The following is a 24,779-nucleotide window of genomic DNA, read 5'->3' on the forward strand; positions in this document are numbered from 1 at the left end:
GTTTTGGGTCATTGTCACGCTGAAACACCCATCCACGACTCATTTTTAATGCCCTGGCTGAGGGAAGAAGGTTCTCACCCAAGATTTGACGGTACATTGCTCATCGTCCCTTTGATGCGGTGCAGTTGTCCTGTCCCTTTCCTTAGCAGAAAAACACCATCAAAGCGAATTGTTTCTACCACGTTTGATAGTTGGGATGGTGTTCTTGGGGTCATAGGCAGCATTCCTCCTCCTCCAAACATGGCGAGTTAAGCTGATGCCAAAGAGCTCGATTTTTGTTTCATCTGACCACAACACTTTCAACCAGTCCTCCTCTGCATCTTTCAGATGTTCAGTGGCAAACTTCAGACAGGCCTGGACATGTGCTTTCTTGAGCAGAGGGACCTTGCAGGCACTGCAGGATCTCAATCCTTGTCGGCGTAGTGTGTTACCAATTGTTTTCTTGGTGACTCTGGTCCCAGCTGCCTGTAGATCATTGACAAGATCCTCACATGTAGTTCTGGGATGATTCCTCACTGTTCTCAAGATCATTGACACTCCACGAGGTGAGATCTTGCATGGTGGACCAGACCTATGGAGACTGGCAGTTGTTTTGTGTTGCTTCCATTTGCGAATGATTGCACCAACAGTTGTCACCTTCTCACCAAGCTGCTTGGCGATAGTTTTGTAGCTCAGTCCAGCCTTGTGTAGGTCTACAATCTTGTCCCTGACATCCTTGGACAGCTCTTTGGTCTTTGCCATGATGGAGACTTTGGAATCTGATTGTTTGCTTTCTTCTGTGGACAGGTGTCTTTTATACAGGAAACAAAATGAGATTAGCAGCACTCCCTTTTAAGAGACTGCTTCTAATCTCAGCTTGTTATCTGTATGAAAGACACCTGGTAGCCAGAAATCCTGCTGAATGATAGGGGATCAAATACTTATTTCCCTCATGAACATGCAAATCAGTGCATCATTTGTTAGACATGCATTTCTTTTGAATTTTTTGTTGCTATTCTGTCTCTGTGTCACCTACCATTCGATTTTTAGACAGATCATTTCTTTGTGAGTGGGCAAACATTCAAAATCAGCAGGGGATCACATACTTATTTCCTTCACTGTATGTTCCGTAAAGAAATATAAATAAAGTGTCCACGTTGCAGTACAGAGAATTTCCAATGCTACATCTTGCACTGGTGAGAGCTAATAAGCTTCACATTGTTATATGCAAAATAAATATAGGGTTTTCTTTTAAGAAAATACCTGTGATTTCAATCCCCATTATTAGGTACAATGGAGGACTAAATCCCATGTTTGTTTTTTCACTTGTGATAAAGCAATGATATATAAATTCCTTTTAATTTTGAAAAGATGGCCTGCTTCACAGTATTGCTAAGCGAAGGCTGTCAGCTAGTTTGACCTATTTCATCATGCCCTGAACGATTTGTACATTTTACATTTGGTATCGCTGTATAGGTAATGGTTCAGCAAAATGTCAATGTTTCTAAAATTTGGGACGTTGAGGTAAAAAAAAAAAAAGGTTTAAAAGGTCAACAGTAAGCTTAAATAACAAGAAAGATTGTTCAAGCCTGACTGAACAATAGAATCTCAATGCAGTTAACACTAAAATTAGCTTTTTGCTCCTTCATTTCTATATTAGTTCTGGACGTCAATACTGAACAAAGCTCCAGCACCACCAAAATCCTTTCTCTCATCCCATGTTAAGGTTCACTTTCAGCCTATATATAAAAAAGTTTTCAGCCAATAAACTGTTCTTCAGGTCATCTGGTGTCTTTACCTGAGATGTCTATACAGCAGTCTGGTTCTAACACAGTACAGTATGCAGATCACAAAAGTATGTACATTAATTTACAAATCTTTAGTCACCTAAACCAGTTTCTACATATGTTTCTAAAAGGTATCTGGCTGCCTTTCCTGGAGCTGCCCTTTATATATATCCATCCACCCATCAGGAGATCTGTAAAGTTTGAAGGTACAATAATTATTAAAAATATGACATTTCTTTTGCAGTTAAAAATTGTCCCACATTTCCAAATATATATTTATAGCTCTAATGTCCAGGAACCAGTGTTCTGGTTAATGTTGTCTTGGACACACAGATGTCAACAGAGATGCTAATTCATTCCAAGGCGATGTTCGCCACGTGCGATGTGAGATGAGAACTCATAGCGATCCTGGCTACGATGACCACAAATGTTGCACTCAAAGGGGTCTCGAAAACCATGGCACCCCATATGGATGGTGAACATGACATAATCCAGAAATAGAACATGACAGTGGTCACATCGGTACATCCCCAAGGGGCACCCATCCTTGCTTAGAAACTGCAGAAGCTCACGCTGTGACAGACCAGAGTGTTTCAAGATTTCAAAGCCCCTAGAGTGCTCCTTGGGGGGCTGAAGAACACTGTTTGTCCGCACTGGGATAGCATGTAATGCAGAAGGATAAGGTGCCCTTTCTTCATGGCTACTATCTGTGTCAGTCGAGTCATGAGCATTAGCACCTGGGGACAGACTCCTCTCTAGAGCTGGCTTCTTTTCCTTGACTGGCTGGGACGGTAAGTGTCCATTAGACATATCAATACGAGTGAGTGGTAGCGGGTAGAGGCTGCTAATAACAGGCACCATTTCAGCAGTAGGTGTAGGCGGAGTATGGACCAGTGGACGTAAAACTCCTGGACTCAGGTAGGCTATAGGGCTCCCTGTATTATGTTCCAACATTCGTGGAGGTATCATGTCATGATCCTTGTCATACAGGAAATTGTTGTACGGCATCTCAAAACACTGCCTCTTTTCTCCTGAGGAAAGGAACACACAACAGCAAGAAAGAGTTAATACAATCAAAAGTTAAAGTTCAAAAAGAAACATTACTGCTTTGGTATTCACAATCATCCACCCAGCAACCACCAAGCCATCCTGCATCTACATACCTCAAATCAAAGCAATGTACAAAAAGACTTGAGAGAAATCTGCAATCAGACTTACATGTGAGCTGCCATTGCTGATTTCATTCTGAAAATGCTAGCTGCCTGGCTTTTCTTTCCTGTCTGGCACCAACACATTCTTAGTTATTGACCCAGAATAAGCATCCAGATCAGGAGTCTCAACTTATCACCTGATGAGAACTGGTTCATGTGTAAGTAACTTCTTCCTTCTCTCTTTCCATTGAAAGGACAGATGCATTGGGAAGGTCAATTTCCCAACAAGCGGTAAATCCCTGGTGACAAAAACAAAAGCTTCTGACACGAGAAGCATCCATTATGGTCTTCTAGATGCACCTATAAAACCTCCATTCCTTGCTTAAGGCTTCATTCACACAGGTGCAATGCATGAACGCAAGTAAATTTGGGTGCGTTACTGCAGCGTACAAAAATGCATATCCTTTTTGCAGGAGTGCTGCGGTGCCATTATTCTTAATGGCCCCCATCATACCTTGCCAAAGTGTGTTGAAAATCACATGCCAAAATGCATTGTAAGTACTATGTATTTTGGTGTAGTGCAAATTAATAAAAAAAAAAAGAATAACTTCTCTGATGCGATTTAGATGCAGTAGGCAACCCTTTCAAATGAATGGCCTGTCGTACTGCAACTCCATGTATTGGGCATCACACAGATGTGAACCCAAAGTAAGTGTTTCCTTAGGCATTTACAGTATTTTTGGCTCTTTATGACTGGCGTTAGTGTCACTTTATCTAGCGTTCCACACCAGCCATTGGGTATACTGTATTCATTATTATCCTTTGTTATTTAATGATGTTATTATAAAATGATTACATCATAATATGGGAAAAATGCAACCTATGGAGAGAACTGAGACACACAGTGGAAGCTTTCAGTAATTCAGAACTGTAGCAAAATACGGCATATGCCATGTAGAAAAGTCAGTTCACTGGTGCCATTATACTGTCAACGTAACATAGCGTACATAAAACTTGTGTTCTTTGCCCACCGCAATCCGTTAAAACTCTCACATCTATTTTTAGGCTCTCTTGAAAGTTTCTTGTCTATGTCTACTTTTATGCCCTTGAAAAAAATTGCAAAGCAGCCTGTCTAACCTTGTTACATTCACAGGGGACTGGTTCTAATGTGCGCCAGTCACATATCATTTGGAATGACATGCTCAGCTTTGGACACATGTAAGTGTATTACCGTGTTAAAATAATATGATCGTATGCATAGCCAGTTAGGGTACTATCAACTTTTGAAGGCTACATAAAAAATTAAAGGCGCACTGCATTCATCATATATGTTTAAAAGTCAAGAATGCAAAATGGTGCCATGGCACCAATATGGTACCCCAAACCAAGAATCGGAAAAGGGTTACAACCTCTGTTAGATTTTTTTACTGCTGAGTCTCTGCTTGGGTGATATTCTGTCCCTATGACACCAGAAGAAGAAATGACAGAATGAGATAAACAGGTGTCACAGAACAGGACAACAGCTATGGCAATAAACACTTGGCACAGGTTCCAACCATTCCACCCGTATAATATAAAGAACTGTCCATTTGTTCAGAGATTATCTGCACATATAAAACAGATGACTTGATAGTGTCCAGATTTAAAGGATAAGTTCACCTTTTGTAACATGTTACATCCATATTCAGAGTGTAAAAGGATAGGAAAGGGCCAGTCCCCGCTCCCCCCCCCCAATTCCCTCATTGTGACTGGTAGCGGGGGATCTTCTCTCGTCAGTTTTTAAAAAACGTGGCCATTCCCGGTGCAACACTCATTCACAGTATTGACAATTTCTTTTGTTGCTGTCGGCTTCTAGTTCTGTAGAGCGCTGTGGTTCATTAATTCTTCCGAGTGTATTGGCTTGCCCGTATGATGTACAGATACACTGACAGGTCTGCAGCAGTCCTGCACGGCACCAGTGATCTGCTGATCACTGGAGAAATGCTTTACAGGCTCCCAAAACCAAAAATAGTAAATGCACATTTTGTGACCTGCAAAAATGTAATGTCCACCAGTGACATCTCTCAGAAGGAGCATTGATCAAGCATGTAAGAAAACATCCCCAAATCACTATATTTCTCCCCGAGATGTCTCCAGTGCTAACCTACGCTGTCCCCATCTGCACTAACGTAAAAAATATATTTATTCAAGCTTGCATAATTTCCTAATATTTATCTGTGTTGCTTCATATTATCGCTCTTTCCACTGTGCACTGATCAATGCACTGCTATTTACCCATAATAAGGCCTCATGTACATTGCTGTACCTAAACGTGAGTTTAGGAGCTTTTGGCGTTTTTTGCCAAAGCCCCTGAACTCAACTCAATAAAAGCACACATAAACTTTAATCAGAGTTTAACAGCAGCAGAGTTTACATCCCTCTCCTGAATGCAGAAGAATAGCGTCCAGGAAAGGAACATTTGGCTAAAAAACGCCAAACGTGACAAAAAAGTGTGAATTTATGGACTTGGGAATTTATGCATTTCAATGCCAAGCGCTCTGGCCAATTAAATGAATAAACATCCAAGTGCTAAATGTGGCTAAAGAAGGTACCGCGTTTACATGCATGTTTGCTGCGTTAAGTGTTTTTTTTGCTGCCGTTAGAATTAACGTCTACGGCAGTTCCAGTGTACATGTAGCCTTGCTGTGCCCACACACCTACCTTCTGTATTCTCCTCCTTTTATACAAGTGCCTGCTCTCCTTCCCAATGTGATCAGTCAATGTCAGCACAGTTCGTGCCTGCTCTTAGGGTAGGACTGGCCTGGGAAGTAGTACTAATACCATATGCTGTGGTGGAACCAAGAGGAAATACTTTTCTACATACTGTAGATACATCATTCAGATACTGATCACAGCGGGACCGAAAATCAATCACACATGCTGGACTTTATATCCAGTAGCTACATCATTCAGTAATGCAAACACAGTGTCTGGTAGTGAAAAGCTATTCAGCAACGCCTCTGCCTCTGAGATGTCATGTGAACAAATGTTGAGAGATTTCCACCCACACCAGTTCTCTTCCCCTTTATAGTTGTTCTCCCCCTATTCTACCCATACCCACTCACCTCCCCTCTATGATCATTTTGCTCACTTTCCATCCATGCTCATTCTTTTCTCATCATTCTCCCTATTCCCATCCATACCTGATCTCCTACACTTTATGATAATATCCCTCACTTTCTATCTACGTCCACTCTGCTTTCATAATTCTTTACAGCAGGGCTTGACAAATTTTCTTTGAATCTAGGAGCCAACCAAAAAAGATAGGAGCCAGTTTATTTCTTCAGCGTGGGTTGTCAGCACCTGGGGCAAAGCAACTCCACCAAGTTTTAGGCGCCATTGAAAATAATGGCAGCTGAACCTGCTCTTTGCGATTACAGCGATTCTGCCGCAATCCCAAAATTCCCAGGTGTGAATGGTCCAAACCCTGGTTCACATATGTGATTCTGGATGCGTTTTAAAGTCACAGATTCGTATGACATTCTAGACCCAGGCACCAGGATGCAATTTCTAGTCGCCATTTTGACCTGGTGCCTGGTATTTGTCAAGCCCTGCTTTACAGTATGACCACCCATACTTGTGCTCCCTATATCTGGTTGTTTTCCTTCTCTCTCATCCATGTCCACCTTCCAGAAAATATGGCGCTTGGGAGTATAGCCAAAAGTAGGCGTGGCAAAGTTTTGGTTCGCATTTTGGGAAAGTGAAGTATCCTACAACACTTTATTCAAATAAATAGCACACTATAGATACAAACCTAATTACACAAATGCAATGCTGCCTGAAATTTATATAGGCAGATGAGTTAGGCCTGCAGATTGAGTTAAGACCCTTGTGCAGAAACCTGGACCCCCCCCACTTCACATACTGAAAGAAAGTGTATAGATTGTTCCTCTGCACAGGAGTGAGGAAACAACACTTTATGTATGACCTATACTGTGTGGGGCTTTTACAGATAACTGCAACTCCTCCATATAAATGAGGACTAAGATGATAAACATTCATTCCTTATAGGATGAAGGACAGCAGTTAATAAATGATTCAGCCTCCAGCCACTAAATATCTCATCTCATCTTGCAGAAGTATCCCACCACCATGAAATGTATTAAGTGGTGGGGTGTCTGAGTAGCTGACAAAGATTTGTTTCCACTCACAGGGTGAAGCACATACACTACACTGCCAAACGTATTGGGCTAGCCCTCCAAATCATTGGATTCAGGTGTTCCAAACACCTCCATGGTCACAGGTGTATAAACTTAAGTACTAGACATGCAGACTGCTTCTACAAACATCTGTGAAAGAATGGATCGCTCTCAGGAGCTCAGTGAATTCAAGCGTGGTACCGTGATAGGTTGCCATCTGTGCGATAAGTCCATCTGTGAAATTTCCTTGCTACTAAATATTCCAAGGTCACCTGTTAGTGGTATTATAACAAAGTGGAAGCAACTGGGAACAACAGCAACTCAGCCACAAAGTGGTGGGCCACGTAAAATGACAGAGTGGGGTCAGCACATGCTGAAGCGCACAGTGAGCAGAAGTCGCCAACTGTCTGCAGAGTCAATAGCTAAAGACCTCCAAACTTTGTGTGGCCTTCGGATTAGCACAATAACAGTGTGTAGAGAGCTTCATGGAATGGGTTTCCATGGCCGAGCAGCTGCATCCAAGCCTTACATCACCAAGTGCAATGCAAAGCATCGGATGCAGTGGTGTAAAGCACACCGCCACTGGACTCTAGAGCAGTGGAGATGTGTTCTCTGTAGTGACAAAACACACTTCTCTATCTGGTAATCTGATGGACGTGTCTGGGTTTGGCGGTTGCCAGTAGAACGGTACTTGCCTGACTACATTGTGCCAAGTGTAAAGTTTGGTGGAGGGGGGATTATGGTGTGGGGTTGTTTAGCAGGAGTTGGGCTTGGCCCCTTAGTTCCAGTGAAGGGAACTCTTAAGGCGTCAGCATACCAAGACATTTTGGATAATTTCATGCTCCCAACTTTGTGGGAACAGTTTGGGGATGGCTCCTTCCTGTTCTAACTTGACTGCGTACCAGTGCACAAAGCAAGGTACATAAAGACATGGATGAGCAAGTTTAGGGTGGAGAAACTTGATAGATCTACACAGAGTCCTGACCTCAACCTGATAGAACACCTTTGGGATGAATTAGAGCAGAGACTGAGCCAGACCTTCTCGTCCGACATCAGTGCCTGACCTCACAAATGCACTTCTGGAAGAATGGTCAAACATTCCCATAGACACACTCCTAACTCTGTGGACAGCCTTCCCAGAAGAGTTGAAGCTGTTATAGCTGCAAAGAGCGGGGCCAACTCAATATTGAACCCTACAGACTAAGACTGGGATGCCATTATAGTTCATGTACGTGTAAAGGCGGGCATCCCAATACTTTTGGCAATATAGTGTATACTGCACAATGCCATCTTCTCTCTTGCCATTGTCAAATGTAATGTTTGGAACACACTGCATTTTCCAAACACTGCTTCTTCAAGCAGAAAAGAGGATGATTTGACAGCCACCAACATTTCACTGCCCTGCTCTTTTTCCAGGATGACAATGATTAACTGAGAAAAAGAAGGGAGTAGGTACCCCAATGAAGATTAAAGGGACTTACTAGAAGTATACACAAATCAGTCATAACATTATGACCAACCAACTAATATTGAGTAGGTCCCACTTTTGCAGCCATAACAACTTTGACCCATCGAAGGCATAAACTCCACAAAGTATACTGTGGTATCTAACACATATGGCTTGCCTTCTTCCCATAGTACATCCTGATGCCATCTCTTCTCCAGGTTAGTGATGCATACGCACCCAGCAATCCACATGCCATATAAGAAAACATGATTCATCGGACCAGGCTACCTTTTTCCATTGCTCCGTTGTCCAGTTCTAATGCTCATGTGCCCAATGTAGGTGATTTTGGCTGTGGACATGTCAGCATGGGCACCCTGACCGGTCTGCGGCTACACAGCCCCATACACAACAAACTGTGAAGCACTGTGTATTCTGACACCATTATTAACTGTTTCAGCAATTTGAGCTACAGTAGCTCTTATAATGGATCAGACTACACAGGCTAGCCTTTGCTCTCCACGTGCATCATTAAGCCATTGCTGCTCGTGACCCTTTCGCCGGTTCTCCTTCCTTGGACCACTTTTGGTTGGTACTGACTGTAGCAAGCTTGCTCATCAGAGTTGGACGCGGAGTTCCCCTTTTTTTTATTAGAAGTATTCCTCAATCCTTTATTCCCTACCCCCTCCCTTCCTGAGAGGCACAGGGACAGATGTGTAAGTGTTAAAAGTTGCTGGCAGGCTGGAGCAGCAGGGGGCCTAGCGCTACAAAGCCCCCCCATAGAGCCAGCAGACACTCTGTCCCAAGGCCTGTGTAAAATATCACACCTCCTAATCAAGATAAGATAGTTTTTTCCCCTGGACTTGAAAAAAGTTGGAACCTCATAAACCCTACCAGCCAGGTGACAGAAGTTAAATGAACATTCCTCAGGTCAGCTGTCACCTATGTTTCATATCATGGATTATGAAGCTGTCAGTTTTAATGCAGAGCCCCTCCGCCCGCCCAAAACAGGGTATTGGCCAGTATTCAGAGCCACCCCCCCTCTGCAGGGGGACTTTAAAAGACAGGCTGGCAAGCCTAAAAAGTGACGCTAAAGAGCTCTCCTAATTTTAACATCGTAACAGCAGGAGATCAAAGACCCTTCGCTCTGCAACTTGGATCTGCTTACCTTAAGGCTTAACATGGCAAGTAACTTAACCTTTTAACTTCTTCCTGTTATCTCTTGGCTGTGATATGTTGTTTTTTATATATATATATATATATATATATATATATATATATATATATATACAGTATATCTAGTTACATTTCTTTGTAAATATTTTATTGCACCTGTTTGACTCTTTTAGTAATAAATCTTTCTTTCTGAAAGTGTTAAACTGTTTCTAAGTGCTTACTTGCAATTCACGAATTCCTGCCTTTTGAAGAGACGCTACTGTGTTTGTTTAATCCTCTGCCCAATCGGCCTGCAGTGACCGTATTGGACAGGCGACTCTTCAACCATTACAGTGTATATTTGATAAAGAGAGTTTCCCCTTTCTCTGTACAAAAAGGGGTGGTGGCAGTGAAGGGTTAGTTGCGTAATTAACCCGACCCAGTAACAAACGCATTCAGGCTGCCGGTGCGTCGATTGCGTTCCATTAGCTGGACAATCGTTGTGCAGGGCGCAGCTGAGTGTGGCATTGTTACGCACGTCACATCACGGTTTTAGATTGGCCGGTCCTTTGGTCACGAGTTCGGTGAGAAGGTCTGGGGTCTGACGCCGCGGGCGTGACGTATTATTGTTGGTCGCGGTTGTGCGATTGTCGCATGTTGAGGGTGGCGATTGGGCGACCGTGACACTGACCACTCCAGACTGGGAACCTCCCACAAGAACGAAAGTTTGAGTGGTCAGTACCAACCAAAAGTGGTCCAAGGAAGGAGAACCGGTGAAAGGGTCACGAGTAGCGAAGGCTTAATGATGCACGTGTCTGACCCAGTCATCTAGCCAGTGCAATTTAGCCCTTGTCAAAGTCGCTCAAATCCCAATTGCCCATTTTTCTGCTTTCAACACTTCAACTTCAGAGACAACATGTTTACTTGCTGCCTAGTATATCCCACACATAATCTAAGTTATTCACTTACTCTGCCAGTGGTGATAATGTTATGGCTGAGTGGTGTATATTGCCTTTTACGCGTATAGCACCCTGTGCATCCCTCAGCTTTATGTACTGAATGTGCCAACGTATCTCTTGCTCAACGTGTAATATTAGCTACTGACACTTTCTCACTAGCTGAAACCTGAGCGCCCCTTGACATAACAGATAGGGTTTTATGAATCACCGTGTGAACCAAGGTCCTCAGGAGAGATTGCTCATGGTAAGAAAGTGATGAGAGCAGCAGAACAGATTTATCGGAATTTGTGTTTTGTAAAAAGTGTCAATTCAACAATCTCCTGAGCAATAGTCTAAGCTGCTAGAATAACAACAATGCCGCCAGCGGGTTGTATGATACAATACCACACTAAAAAATAAGGGTAACAGTGATATCAGTTTTTTTTTTTTTAAGCACTGAAAACATTTTCAACATTCACAGCTCTGAACTGAAATATACTGCTAATCTGTTAAAATAACTATTTTATGTGTGCCTGATTGAGGTCCAAATGCCAATAGGTAAGGACAAATGTGATAAAAATATGGCTTTTAAGTATTAGAAAAATTTCTAGTTGAAATTTGTTTGACTTGTTATCTACCACTGCCTGCCACTGACATCTACCCCCCGGGGCACTTTGTCCCAGTGTGCACCACATCTAGCTGCATGACTTGGATTTATAAAAAGATGTGGTTGATGCCTTGTAGAAAGTAAGCACCAATGCTGCAATATCACTTCCCCTTTAGGTTGTAAGTTCATCTGGGCAGGCCCCGACCCCACATTTTAGGAAGGATTTAGTGCCAGGAACTCATAAGAATGACAGCATTTGGTGCAAATTGTTTTGAACTTTATTTACTGGTTCCAAAAGTCAGGTTCAGCCTAAGGGCTGGTTGACACTATAGAAACGCAGTCCAGATGGGCTCCGGATGCGGTTTTGCATGCGTGTTTTTGACACGTTCCGGTGCATTTTTTACGCGTTCCGGATACATTTTTGCATGCATGTTTTTGAGGAGTTCCAGTACGTTTTTTATGCATTCCATTCAATTGAAATAGGGACATGTGTGTTCCAGTGCATTTTACTGCATTCCAGTGCAGTTCTGTGCAGAAAAACTGCAGCATGTTCTACTTTTTTTTCTGAAACCGGAACGCACTGGAAATGCAAGCGCTGATGTGAACTACGACACTGACAACCTACTTTCTGTGCACTTTGGATGCAGAAAAAAAGCAACTGAAACGCATGTAGTGTGAACTGGCCCTAAAACGTAACTAAGCTTAGAGGAGCTAAGCCCTCCTGTCATCTGCCATCTTAGCCTCTGTCTGATCTGCAGCTATATGGTGCTGCACATGTGATCAGGTGTGACACCAACCATTTGATGGCCTGACAGTTCGGTTGAGAGCAAAAACAACTTTGACCATTATCATTCACGACATGTTTTGATTGTAACTATTTGTGGAAAAAATTTGTTCATCTGAATTATCTGAGCACGTTCTTAACAATCAGTTCATTTTTTTAACTTGGAAAAACTTGCTGTGTATTTACATTAGCTAAGATTCTGCAGCAATAAAAAGTAAAGGGCGACAATTGCAGTACCTCTGATGAAAGATGAACTTCTCCACAATGCTTATAACTACAGTAGTAAATGAGGACTTTAACCACTCAAGGTTTTACCTCCTTCATGACCAGGCCATTTTTTCCTATTTAGCGCTACGCTATTTTAACTGGTAATTGGGTGGTCATACAAGGCTGTACCCAAGCAAACTTTGTTTCATTGTTTCACACAAATAGCTCTTTCTTTTGGTGCTATTTGATCACCACTGGGTTTTTTTTTTTGCGATATGAATGAAAAAAATATTTTTAATTTTCTGCTATAATACATATCCGATTAAAAACATTTTTAAATCAAATGTCTTCATAAATTTTGGCCAAAATGTATGCTGCTACATGTCTTTGGTGAATATTGGAAAGTTATAGCACCTGCAAACTAATACTACTAATGACGGTTATCAACGACTTATAATATTGATTTAAAGTTGTTCCAGGGAATATTCAATTGCCTCTCGGGGGATCAGGAAGAAATGTTTTTCCCAGCAGGAGCAAATTGGATCATGCTTTGCTGGGTTTTTTTCGCCTTCTTCTGGATCAACTGTGGGTAAAGAATTATAACTTTTTTTTTTTCTATGGTTGAACTGGACGGATTTTGTCTTTTTTCAGCCAGACTAACTATGTAACTATTTATAATGGGACTGCGATAGTGCAGTGGGCAATCTGACACTAACTAACGCTGAGGGAAACTAACTGCCACTGACATCACCAGTGAGACTAATACAGTGATCGTACTATACATTGCCACCGTACTAATGACAGTGGCTGAGAAGGGGTCTAGGGCAATCAAGGGATTAAATGTGTGCCTAACAATGTGTAATGTGTGTAAAGTGTGCTGCTTTTTCTAATAGATCTTGTTGTTTCTCCTCCCGAAACAGAGAGATTGTTCCCTCTGTACAGAGCCCTGTGTTGATTGACAACATAAGGCTTTGGGCTGTGACTGGACACAGCCAATCAGTAGCTCTCGGCCATGAATCATTGGCTGGGACTTGCTGACAGACTCCTACTGTGTGGGTGCGCATGCATGTGCCCTGAACCAGAAAACAGGCAGCGACAAACCAATACACCAGAAACAGAGAGATTGTTTCCTCTGTACAGAGCCCTATGTTGATTGACAATATAAGGCTTTGGGCTGTGATTGGACACAGCTGATCAGTAGCTCTCGGCCATGAATCATTGGCTGGGACTTGCTGACAGACTCCTACTGTGTGGATGCGCATGTACAGGTGAAAAAATTAGAATATCGTGCAAAAGTTCATTTATTTCAGTAATGCAACTTAAAAGGTGAAACTAATATATGAGATAGACTCATTACATGCAAAGCAAGATAGTTCAAGCCGTGATTTGTCATAGTTGTGATGATTATGGCTTACAGCTCATGAAAACCCCAAATCCACAATCTCAGAAAATTAGAATATTGTGAAAAGGTGCAATATTCGCGGCTCAAAGTGTCCCACTCTAATCAGCTAATTAAGCCATAACACCTGCAAAGGGTTCCTGAGCCTTTAAATGGTCTCTCAGTCTGGTTCAGTAGGAATCACAATCATGGGAAAGACTGCTGACCTGACAGTTGTGCAGAAAACCATCATTGACACCCTCCATAAGGAGGGAAAGCCTCAAAAGGTAATTGCAAAAGAAGTTGGATGTTCCCAAAGTGCTGTATCAAAGCACATTAATAGAAAGTTATGTGGAAGGGAAAAGTGTGGAAGAAAAAGGTGCACAAGCAGCAGGGATGACAGCAGCCTGGAGAGGATTGTCAGGAAAAGGCCATTCAAAAGTGTTGGGGACTTTCACAAGAAGTGGACTGAAGCTGGAGTCAGTGCATCAAGAGCCACCACACACAGACGGATCCTGGACATGGGCTTCAAATGTCATATTCCTCTTGTCAAGCCGCTCCTGAACAACAAACTTCAGAAGCGTCTTACCTGGGCTAAAGAAAAACAGACCTGGTCTGCTGCTCAGTGGTCTAAAGTCCTCTTTTCTTATGAGAGCAACTTTTACATCTCATTTGGAAACCAAGGACCCAGAGTATGGAGGAAGAATGGAGAGGCACACACTGCAAGATGCTTGAAGTCTAGTGTGAAGTTTCCACAGTCTGTGTTGATTTGGGGAGCCACGTCATCTGCTTGTGTTGGTCCACTGTGCTTCATTAAGTCCAGGGTCAACGCAGCTGTCTACCAGGAGATTTTGGAGTACTTCATGCTTCCTTCCACAGATGAGCTTTATGGGGATGCTGACTTCATTTTCCAGCAGGACTTGGCACCTGCCCACACTGCCAAAAGCACCAGAACCTGGTTCAATGACCGTGGGATTACTGTGCTTGATTGGCCAGCAAACTCGCCTATGGGGCATTGCCAAGAGAAAGATGAAAGACATGAGACCGAACAATGCAGAAGAGCTGAAGGCCGCTATTGAAGCATCCTGGTCTTCCATAACACCTCAGCAGTGCCACAGGCTGATAGCTTCCATGCCACGCCGCATTGAGGCAGTAATTGCTGCAAAAGGGGCCCAAACCAAGTACTGAGTACATATGCATGCTTATACTTTTCAGAGGTCCGATATTGTTCTATGTACAATCCTTATTTTATTGATTGCATGTAATATTCTAATTTTCTGAGATTGTGGATTTGAGGTTTTCATGAGCAGTAAGCCATAACCATCACAATTATGACAAATAACGGCTTGAACTATCTTGCTTTGCATGTAATGAGTCTATCTCATATATTAGTTTCACCTTTTAAGTTGCATTACTGAAATAAATTAACTTTTGCACAATATTTTAAATTTTCGAGTTTCACCTATATGTGCCCTGAACCAGAAAACAGGCAGCGACAAACCAATACGCCGCTGTGTCTACAAAGGCCGCCCGTCTGGAGTACATTGTGGGTGGGCTCTCCGGAAGTGGTTAAGGTGCTTTTACATGAATAGGGGGAGGTCAAGTGTTAAAGCTGCAGCTGTGTGCAATAGGCATGCATACTTTCACATGTCTTTAAAACATGGCAAGTGTTCACTTGGGGGAGGACAAGACATCAATGCTGCTGTCACTCTTAACTGTAGTGATGATGTTGGTAGGAAGTAGAAATACAGTGAAAACTGCTCAAAAAAGTGGAGTTTTATGCTGAAGAAACTACAAACCTAACAGAGATAAGGAGCTAATAATGTGTCTACAGACAATAACATATAGCTTGGAGTTCAGATTTAAGGTTCAGGTAAGGGCTAAGCCCGGGTTCACACTGATGCGGTGCGGTATATCGCATGTGATTCGCACAGTAACCGCACCGCATTCCTGTGCAAATCACATGCGATTTGTATGTGGTACAATTGTAGCCATACATTTTGTATGGCTCTATTCGCACCGCACCCATTTTTTGGTCTGTACTAGAATTGGATCGCATGTGTATTCACACCTATGCAATTCAATTCTGCACATCGCACCGCGTTTTGCAGACCGCTTTCGGGGGTGTTGTTACACACCCTTCTGATTCTGATTCGAACTGAAAACGCTGCAAATTCCGCACCGCATCAGTGTGAACCCGGGCTTAGTCTTGGGACAGCCTAATGAACAGGTTAAGGTATCAGAGCTCAGGGCATCTAAGGACAGTTTTTGTTTTTCACCACCTGGTTGCTAAGAATGGCAAAGCTATTATGGAGCATACTCATGTGAAAGCATGCATGCATGCACACGATCAATGAAAACATGATACCACAATGCAAGAAATATTGCATAATTAGTCCTTTCCTCTCCACATAATGTCTTTCAGACTAGTTATTCTTCATTAAGGTAGCACATGTACCAAAAGATTTCTTGTTAGTGAAACAAAATTGGCAAAAAGTCATATTTTCCAGGAGCAATGGCACCGGTGCTATGAGATACACTGTAATGAGTGTCACTTTGCTCTCATTAAAAGATTTATGACTCAATAACCTTTCCACATCGGGTTCTGCTGACTGCTGATAAAAGGGCTGATTAGCACCTCTGCTGTTCTAATGACTTTTAATAGTTTTACAAATATTCAGAGCTAATCTTGTAATCTGATTCACTCTCAGACATTAAAGTGTATGTAAAAGTCACTTTTCTTTAGTTTTGGATTTTGAAGTGGGGAAGGATTAAACACCAACAGGTTCTAGTTGCTTTGTCCCTTCTGGGGAGATTCATCCTTTTATTTGTAATGACTGTCACAGGGACTGAAATCTAATAAAATATAATTTCCTTTAGCGTCTCTAGGACAAGAAATAAATCAAATTCTCCCCAGCAGGACACAGGAAGAAAAAATAACCTGTTAAAGGTTTTTGCCCTTTCCTGTTCTATCTAAATCAGTGGTCTCCAAAATGCAGCCTTTTGCATGCCTTTGACAAAAAGAGAGCAGCGCTCTTCAAATTATTATATCTCCAAACAGGTGAATTATGTATTGTGAATAAATAAAATGCCAGATATTGTAAATAAATATGACACATAAATTGATCACAATTCAACAAAAATATATATGTGAAAAAGTTTCCATAACTAAAAAGAGCAAACATTTGTGTCCATAAAGCAATACTTCTTCTTTAACCAGTTGACGCCCGGCCTATAGCCAGATGGCGGCCGGGTGAACAGCTCGTCCCTCCGGGTGGATGTCATATGGCGTCCTTTCAGGCATGCGCAGTGCACTCTGCGGCGCGATCTGTCACCGTCCGTGTACCTCAGACACAGCTGATGACAGATCTGTGTACCGGCTCCATTGCCAGTACCATATGACCTGCTGTGACTAATCACAGCAGGTCACATGACAGTTGTATTCAATGGATGGCTTCCTTTCATGCCATCCATTGTATACAAGTGTGTCTAGCTGTGAAGGGCCACAGCGATCACATGCAAGTAGTACAATGTTACTATGGTATGGAGATAGCTGCTCTTCTTTATATATCTCTTGCTTTATGGTTATATATATTTTTTCCTTTGGTGTGCTATTGGTCCAGAGGCACTGTCCCCACCTGTTATTTATTATTTTGCATGCCTTTATCCAGCCCTTGAAACACTGTTCTACCACTGATACGAGACTCTGTTACTTCCACAGGCATGAGGCACCATTCCATCCACTGACACCAACAATGAGGCACCATTCCTTCCACTGATACCAACAATGAGGCACCATTCCTTCCACTGATACCAACAATGAGGCACCATTTCTTCCGCTGATACCAACAATGAGGCACCATTTCTTCCACTGATACCAACAATGAGGCACCATTCCTTCCACTGATACAAACAATGAGGCACCATTCCTTCCACTGATACCAAAAATGAGGCACCATTCCTTCCACTGATACCAACAATGAGGCACCATTTCTTCCACTGACACCAACGATGGGGCACTATTCCTCCCACTGACACCAACGTTTAGGCACTATTCCTCCCACTGACACCAACATTGGTGCACTATTCCTCCTCCTACTGACCACCAAGCCTGAGATATTGTCTACTTCCACTGATACTGGGGCATTTTCTACTCTCACTGGCCACAGCCTGGCCCTCCTGAAGTCTGAGCGACAGTAATCTGGCCCTTTGTTTATAAAGTTTCACGACCACAGATCTACGTGATCTTTTGAACTCAGGTCTCAGAAATATGGCTCGCTCAACAACTCTGGGGAATGACAGTACTTTGCTAAGTCTCTGATAAAGAAGCAGATGCACAAATGTGTGTAAATGGCAGCAGTGCAGAACAGGATTGGGCTATAGTGGTCCATGTCCTATCCAGGGTCCTTTAGCAAGCAACATTTCAGTTTCATCAATGGTTAAGTGGTTTGTGTCAGGAGCATATACGTATTGTTCCTTCATTTCCTCACAGCTCCATTCATTGTCAGGCCCAAAGAAAAAAAAAATGGAACCTCTGGGTGATGAGTAGCATATGACAAACCCACGTGACAGTGCAAGGTAACTTAGTGCTATCACAGGGGAGTCCATAGCCCTGTGTAAGATACAATTCCAGTTACTTTTTCAGTAGTTTACACAAGGCTTTCCTTTCACTTTTGATGCCTAAACTGAATGGTAAGGAAGTAAAAGGAAGATATGTATGATGTTTGTGGAGATCTTCATTAAAAGAGAAGTATGGATTTTTTTTTTTAAATCATACTTACCTAGGTAGATGCAGCATTGGTCTGATGCTGCATCTGTCCTCCACCAGCTCTAAGTTTGAGAACTCATTGGTCACATGACCATTGATCGCCGAGTTCTCACAGCCGTTCTGAGAAGAGAGTGGTGACTGTCAGTCAACGCTGTCTGCTTTGCTGCCCCCCCCCCCATTCTCACTGGAGTGCTAGGTTGTGGAGAGCAGGGAGTGGGTGGCTCAGGCTCTCAGGCTAAGGCTGGCCATAGACAGGCCGTTTATCGGCCGAATTGTTGGCCGATAAACGAAAAATCGGTCGGTGCCGTTGCCAATGCTGCCACCAATGTCCACAAAAACGGCCGTTTTTCGTGGATTTTCCAGCATGACCGATACAAAATAAACGAGAAGATCCGCGAAAAATGCCCGACGGGCTCTTTTCCTAGCCTGGACCGGCTGAGTAACGTCAGCCAACAGTGAGCTTCAGCCCACTGTCAGCTGAAAACGGGTTACAGGAGTGCAGAACGAGCTGCACTCCTGTGATCCACAGAAATACAGACAAAAGAGCTGTGTCTGTACTTCTTCATTAAAATGAACCTGGTAATTTTGACAAGCAAAGATTTTTTTAAGGTATATCTAAAAGAGAACTTTTCTTTTTTGTTTAGTTTTAAGTAGAATAGGGTCAGGTTGGTATTGCTGGCTTTATACCTGTTAATGGGATCAAATCTCTGTTAGTCCTTGTGTCCACTATCATCACAGAAAATGATGCAAAATACAGAATTTTTGAATTGTCACAAAACAGGAAGGGACATCCTTCCAATGAAGACACTTGTTTTCATGACAATTTTCTAAAAAGAGATTTTCCCCACTTTGGATAGATTTCTTCTCATTTCATCAAATATTAAAGCCAGGGACAGCCAAACAACTTGAATTTTCAGACAGAAGCAAGCAATGGCAGCCCCCCAGTTTTAGCCCTCATGCACATGGTAACGCTGGTAACGTTAGCTGTGTAAAGTCACAGTTTTTCAGCTTTTTTTAGCGTTTTTGCATTAGCGTTTAGCCACGATTAGCGGCGTTTTTCCACATTTGTGGTTTTTAATGTTCTTAGCAGTTTTTTAACCACCAAAAAAATTCTTGGGGTCAAAAAAAGTCCAAAAATGCAGTTTAGCAGCATTTTATCGTGTTTTTACAGCTAAAAAACTCTAGAAACCCACTAGCCCTGGGTTTTTTTTCCAGCCAAAAAATGTTGATTACAGTCTATGTGTGCATGGATACATAAGATAACATGCTGGGGGGTTTACTGGATGTAGAAAAAAATGTCAAAAGCCAAAAACAGCCAAAAACGTCCAGTGTGCATGAGGACTTAAACTCCAGTTTGTGAAACACATACATAGCATTTTTGCTATAGGACGCCTGTCACTTTTGAACTGCAAGTAATGATAGCTGAATTGCTTGTTATAACTTTGCAGAAATGCTAATTACTATATTTGCTATGCATGTTTAGCACCTTGAGATAATTTACCGTTATCAATCAAAGGGGAAGAGCTATTGCACAGAGATTGCATTTCATGCAATCTAATTACCTTCCTCCAAATGAGAGATCACAGGCTGCCTTATGTGTAGAAGGTGATAGAATTCCTTAACCAGGAAAGAGTAACTCAATAAACTTTCAGTAATGGTAGCTCTTCTCACAACGGCAGCTCACTGTATTAAAGAAGCCAAAGCTCCTTTTATATACAGTTGTGACCAAAATTATTCAACCCCCACTGAAATTGAGTGTTTTGGCCAGTTTGACATTGCTTTTGATCATTCAGTCATCTTGCTTACATTTACATTAAAGAGGCACTTGTAGGTCAGACAAATATAACATAACAGTTATAATGAAATAACCACAAATGTCTTTTCTGTGCTCACAGCATTATCAGTTTTATTCAACCCCCAAGTGACATTCAATCTTAGTACTTAGTACAGCATCCTTTTACAGTTATAACAGCTTTTAAACGTGAAGCATAGCTTGACACAAGTGTCTTGCAGCGATCTACGGGTATCTTCGCCCATTCTTCATGGGCAAAGGCCTCCAGTTCAGTCACATTCTTAGGCTTGCGCACTGCAACTGCTTTCTTTAAGTCCCACCAGAGGTTCTCAATCGGATTTAAGTCTGGTGACTGCGATGGCCACTCCAAAATGTTCCAGCCTTTCCTCTGCAACCATGCTCTAGTGGACTTGGAGGTATGCTTGGGATCATTGTCCTGTTGAAAGGTCCAACGTCTCCCAAGCCTCAGGTGTGTGACGGACTGCATCACGTTTCCATCCAATATCTCCTGGTACTGAAGAGAATTCATGGTACCTTGCACACGCTGAAGCTTCCCTGTACCTGCAGAAGCAAAACAGCCCCAAAGCATGATTGACCCTCCACCATGCTTCACAGTAGGCAAGGTGTTCTTTTCATCATAGGCCTTGTTCTTCCTCCTCCAAACATAGCGTTGATCCATGGGCCCAAACAGTTCTAATTTTGTTTCATCAGTCCACAGAACACTATCCCACAACTTTTGTGGTTTGTCCACATGGCTTTTGGCATACTGCAGTCGACTCTTCTTATTCTTTGGAGACAGCAAGGGGGTACGCCTGGGAGTTCTGGCACGGAGGCCTTCATTACGCAGTGTGCGTCTTATTGTCTGGGCTGAAACTTCTGTACCCACATCTGACAAATCTTTTCTCAGTTCCTCAGCAGTCACACGGGGACTTCTCTCCACTCTACGCTTCAGGTAGCGCACAGCAGTCGAAGTCAGCATCTTCTTTCTGCCACGACCAGGTAGCGTTTCAACAGTGCCCTTTGCCTTGAATTTGCGAATGATGCTTCCTAAGGTGTCTCTTGGTATGTTTAACATCTTTGCAATCTTCTTATAGCCATTGCCCTTCCTGTGAAGAGAAATCACCTCTTCTCTTGTCTTCCTGGACCATTCTCTTGCCTTCACCATGTTTGTAACCACACCAGTAAATGTCTAGAAGGAGCTGAGTATCACAGTCATTTTAAAGCTGCCTAATTGGTGCTTATTATGCTTGATTGCTGCTCGGTGACATCCACAGGTGTTTTCAATACCTGATGGAAAGCACCTGTATGAACCTCTGTTCTTCAGAGTGGTAGTCTTTAAGGGGTTGAATAATTGTGGCAATGAAGAAACCACATAAGAACCATTTACTACTGTATTACATAAACAATTGATGTCATTTTAGTTGCATTTGGGTAGTTACAACGTCCTTGTAGGATTTGATTCTGAATACAATTCCAAATGTACACTATAGTCCCTAAACCCCTTTACAGCATTGGGGGTTGAATAATTTTGGTCACAACTGTATATATATATATATATATATGTCTCCTATATTTCCAAAAGTATTGTGACATCTGCCTTAACACGCACATGAACTTTAATGGCATCCCAGTCTTAGGTGTCCGTTTATGAACCAGCAGTAATAGATCGCTGCTCAGTTCTCCGGCATTCTCAGACAACACAGTTCTCCTGTGAATGCCGTTTATGAAGCATATGTAGATCAGTTCTCCAAACGAAGGGAGAACGGTCTACAAACGCTGGAGAACGGTCTACAAATGCTGGAAAATGGCTGATTTTACTATAATCTCGCAAGATTACAGGAAAAGATCAGTTTACTAAGCAGAGGTAAATTATCTCTGCTTAGTTTGCGGTCCCTCCGATTCTCCATCTCTGGGCTGGAGAATCTGGAGGGAGAACACAGATCTCCAGTGAAGAGCTGAACATGTTCTCCTGAGTGTTATAAACTGTGAATGACCAGAGAATAGCTGCAATCCTCTGAATCACAGCTATCCTCTGTGTCATAAAAGGACACCTATGACTCGGATGCCATTAAAGTTCATGTAAAGGCAGGCGTCCCAATACTTTTGGCAATATAGTGTATGTGTAGTATGTAAACCACCTGCGCTACTCAAAATAAAAATAAAAATAAAGATCAGGAAGTTGCTATCACCTGGCTATAAACCAGAATACATTGCAAACATAAAAAGAAAATGGTGTTGCGCTTCTATACACAGTACCTAAATACACTTAAATGGCATAATTAGTGCATAAATATTAAATCTCAAATAAATCCTAATAAAAGAAATATACTCATCAAAAAAGGACAATATTGTGATAATATGCAAAAATATATATAAGGAGAAATAAACATCACACACTGAAAAAAATAGTGAGACAACATACATGCATCCCTTAAAAAAGTGACATATATCACAAATAAAGAAAGTAATAAGTAAATGGCATAAAATATGCCTGCAAAAGTGCTGCGACAAAAGACTCACAACTGGCGTGAATATTTTTTATTTTTTTATAGTGTATGTGTGTATTTTTTTTTTCTGAATCCATGAAGGCATGATATTGTGTCTTTGTGTATGATGTGTTTAGAGCAGTGGTTCTCAACCTGTGGGTCGCGACCCCTTTGGGGGTCGAACAACCCTTTCATAGGGGCCGCCTGAGACCATTGGAAAACACATATTTCCGATGTGTAAAGAGCAGCTACTGTGTAGAAAGCAGCTGCTGTGTTGAAAGCAGCTACTCTGTTAAAAGCAGCTGCTGTGTTGAAAGCAGCTACTCTGTTAAAAGCAGCTACTGTGTTGAAAGCAGCAGTATTGGAGGTAAAACGACACTTCATGAATTATAATTACTGAGTAAATAATTTTATGGTTGGGGGTCACCACAACAGGAGGAACTGTATTAAAGGGTCGTGGCATTAGGAAGGTTGAGAACCACTGGTTTAGAGCCTGCTAGCAGTTTTGATCAAAGTTATCAACGTGCGACATAAGGTCCAGTGAACACATCTCCTCCCATGTTGCTGTTAAAAGCAAATTTCCCTCCTCAGAAAGATAAAAGGTACGTCTGGATTACAGAACAGTTCTGCATATGCACAGCTGTCTGCTTACTTGTCTTACAATGTAAAGAGCTTTTTTTTTTTTTTCTAAGGCTGATGTAACAGACAGAACGCACGCAGCCTAACCCAATGTCTTCACTTCATCCCCTAGCAATAAAAATATCACATTCACACCTTTCCCCCTTGCAATAGATTTTACTGCTGTGTAAATGTGAAACAGAAAGATTGATTTCAGAAACCTCACACCTCAAGAGCCCGTCAGATCAAAAGAAGATTATGCAGCAGCCCCTGACAGCTACAACCAGGTCGGTCGTATTATTACGCCAGCGCTATTAAATTTCAGACAATTTTTAATTTGTTTTTCTTTTTATTCTCTGTGAAAAGTTTAATGTTCGTGTGCCACATTTTCATATGTCTTTCACTTTCATTTAAGATAATAATATTATTTATACTTTTAGCTCAGTGGGGGGGGGGGCAATACATATGTTGAAATTCTGCCGATTCAGCAGGGACTGGCCGAATTTCAATCCATATGTGGGCAGGTTGGTTGTATACAAGTCGATCTATCGATTAACTTGTGTTCAACCGGCATGTTGGTTTTTTCCCTAGGCTGGTTGTGCACAACCAATCTGTTGGCAATAGCTTTGATCATTGTATTCTGATGGCAGGGAAGGCTTCCCTCCATCAGAACACAATAGCACAGCGGGAGTGATCGCTCTGTCCACCTCAAATGTGGAAGAGGGAATCAGGATTTTTTTCCATTTAATCCACTGGTTGAACAAAACAATTATTAATGTATAGCCAGCCTGATGGTTCTTTCTTCCATTATGTTATTTTGGAGTTGCTGTCTAAAATTTATCCCAAATATAGGTCATGTAAAAACTGTTTTTTTCTGATTTGTTCACAAAGCGAACATATATTACCGTATTTTTCACTCCATAAGACGCACCTGACCATAAGACGCACCTAGGTTTTAGAGGCAGAAAACAGGAAAAAAAAATTCTGAACTAATGGACTGCAGACATAGTACAGGAGATGACCAGAGACTGCGGACACAGTACAGGAGATGACCAGAGACTGCGGACACAGTACAGGAGATGACCAGAGACTGCGGACACAGTTCAGGGGATGACCAGAGACTGCGGCCACAGTACAGGAAATGACCAGAGACTGCGGCCACAGTACAGGAGATGACCAGAGACTGCAGACACAGTACAGGAGATGACCAGAGACTGCGGACACAGTACAGGAGATGACCAGAGACTGCGGACACAGTACAGGAGATGACCAGACTGCGAACACAGTACAGGAGATGACCAGAGACTGCGGACACAGTACAGGAAATGACCAGAGACTGCGGACACAGTACAGGAGATGACCAGAGACTGCGGACACAGGACAGGAGGTGACCAGAGACTGCAGACACAGTACAGGAGATGACCAGAGACTGCGGACACAGTACAGGAGATGACCAGAGACTGCGGACACAGTACAGGAGATGACCAGAGACTGCGGACACAGTGCA

At 42.3% G+C, this 24,779-nt stretch overlaps 1 protein-coding gene across 1 annotated transcript in view; it reads right to left on the reverse strand.

The window, feature by feature from the left end:
• Positions 1 to 1,114: 1,114 nt before the first annotated feature.
• Positions 1,115 to 24,779, reverse strand: part of IKZF3 (IKAROS family zinc finger 3) — an 89,822-nt gene continuing 66,157 nt past the window's right edge. Inside the window, exon 9 of the mRNA XM_089674697.1 lies at positions 1,115 to 2,797. Within this exon, the coding sequence (XP_089530823.1) occupies positions 2,115 to 2,797 (683 nt within the window). The 3' untranslated portion in view covers positions 1,115 to 2,114. The remainder of the gene's footprint in view (positions 2,798 to 24,779) is intronic.

This window comes from Staurois parvus, unplaced genomic scaffold, assembly GCF_062004578.1.
Source record: "Staurois parvus isolate SC_StPar_1 unplaced genomic scaffold, SC_StPar_1.0 ptg000151l, whole genome shotgun sequence".
NCBI classification, from domain to species: Eukaryota; Metazoa; Chordata; class Amphibia; order Anura; family Ranidae; genus Staurois; species Staurois parvus.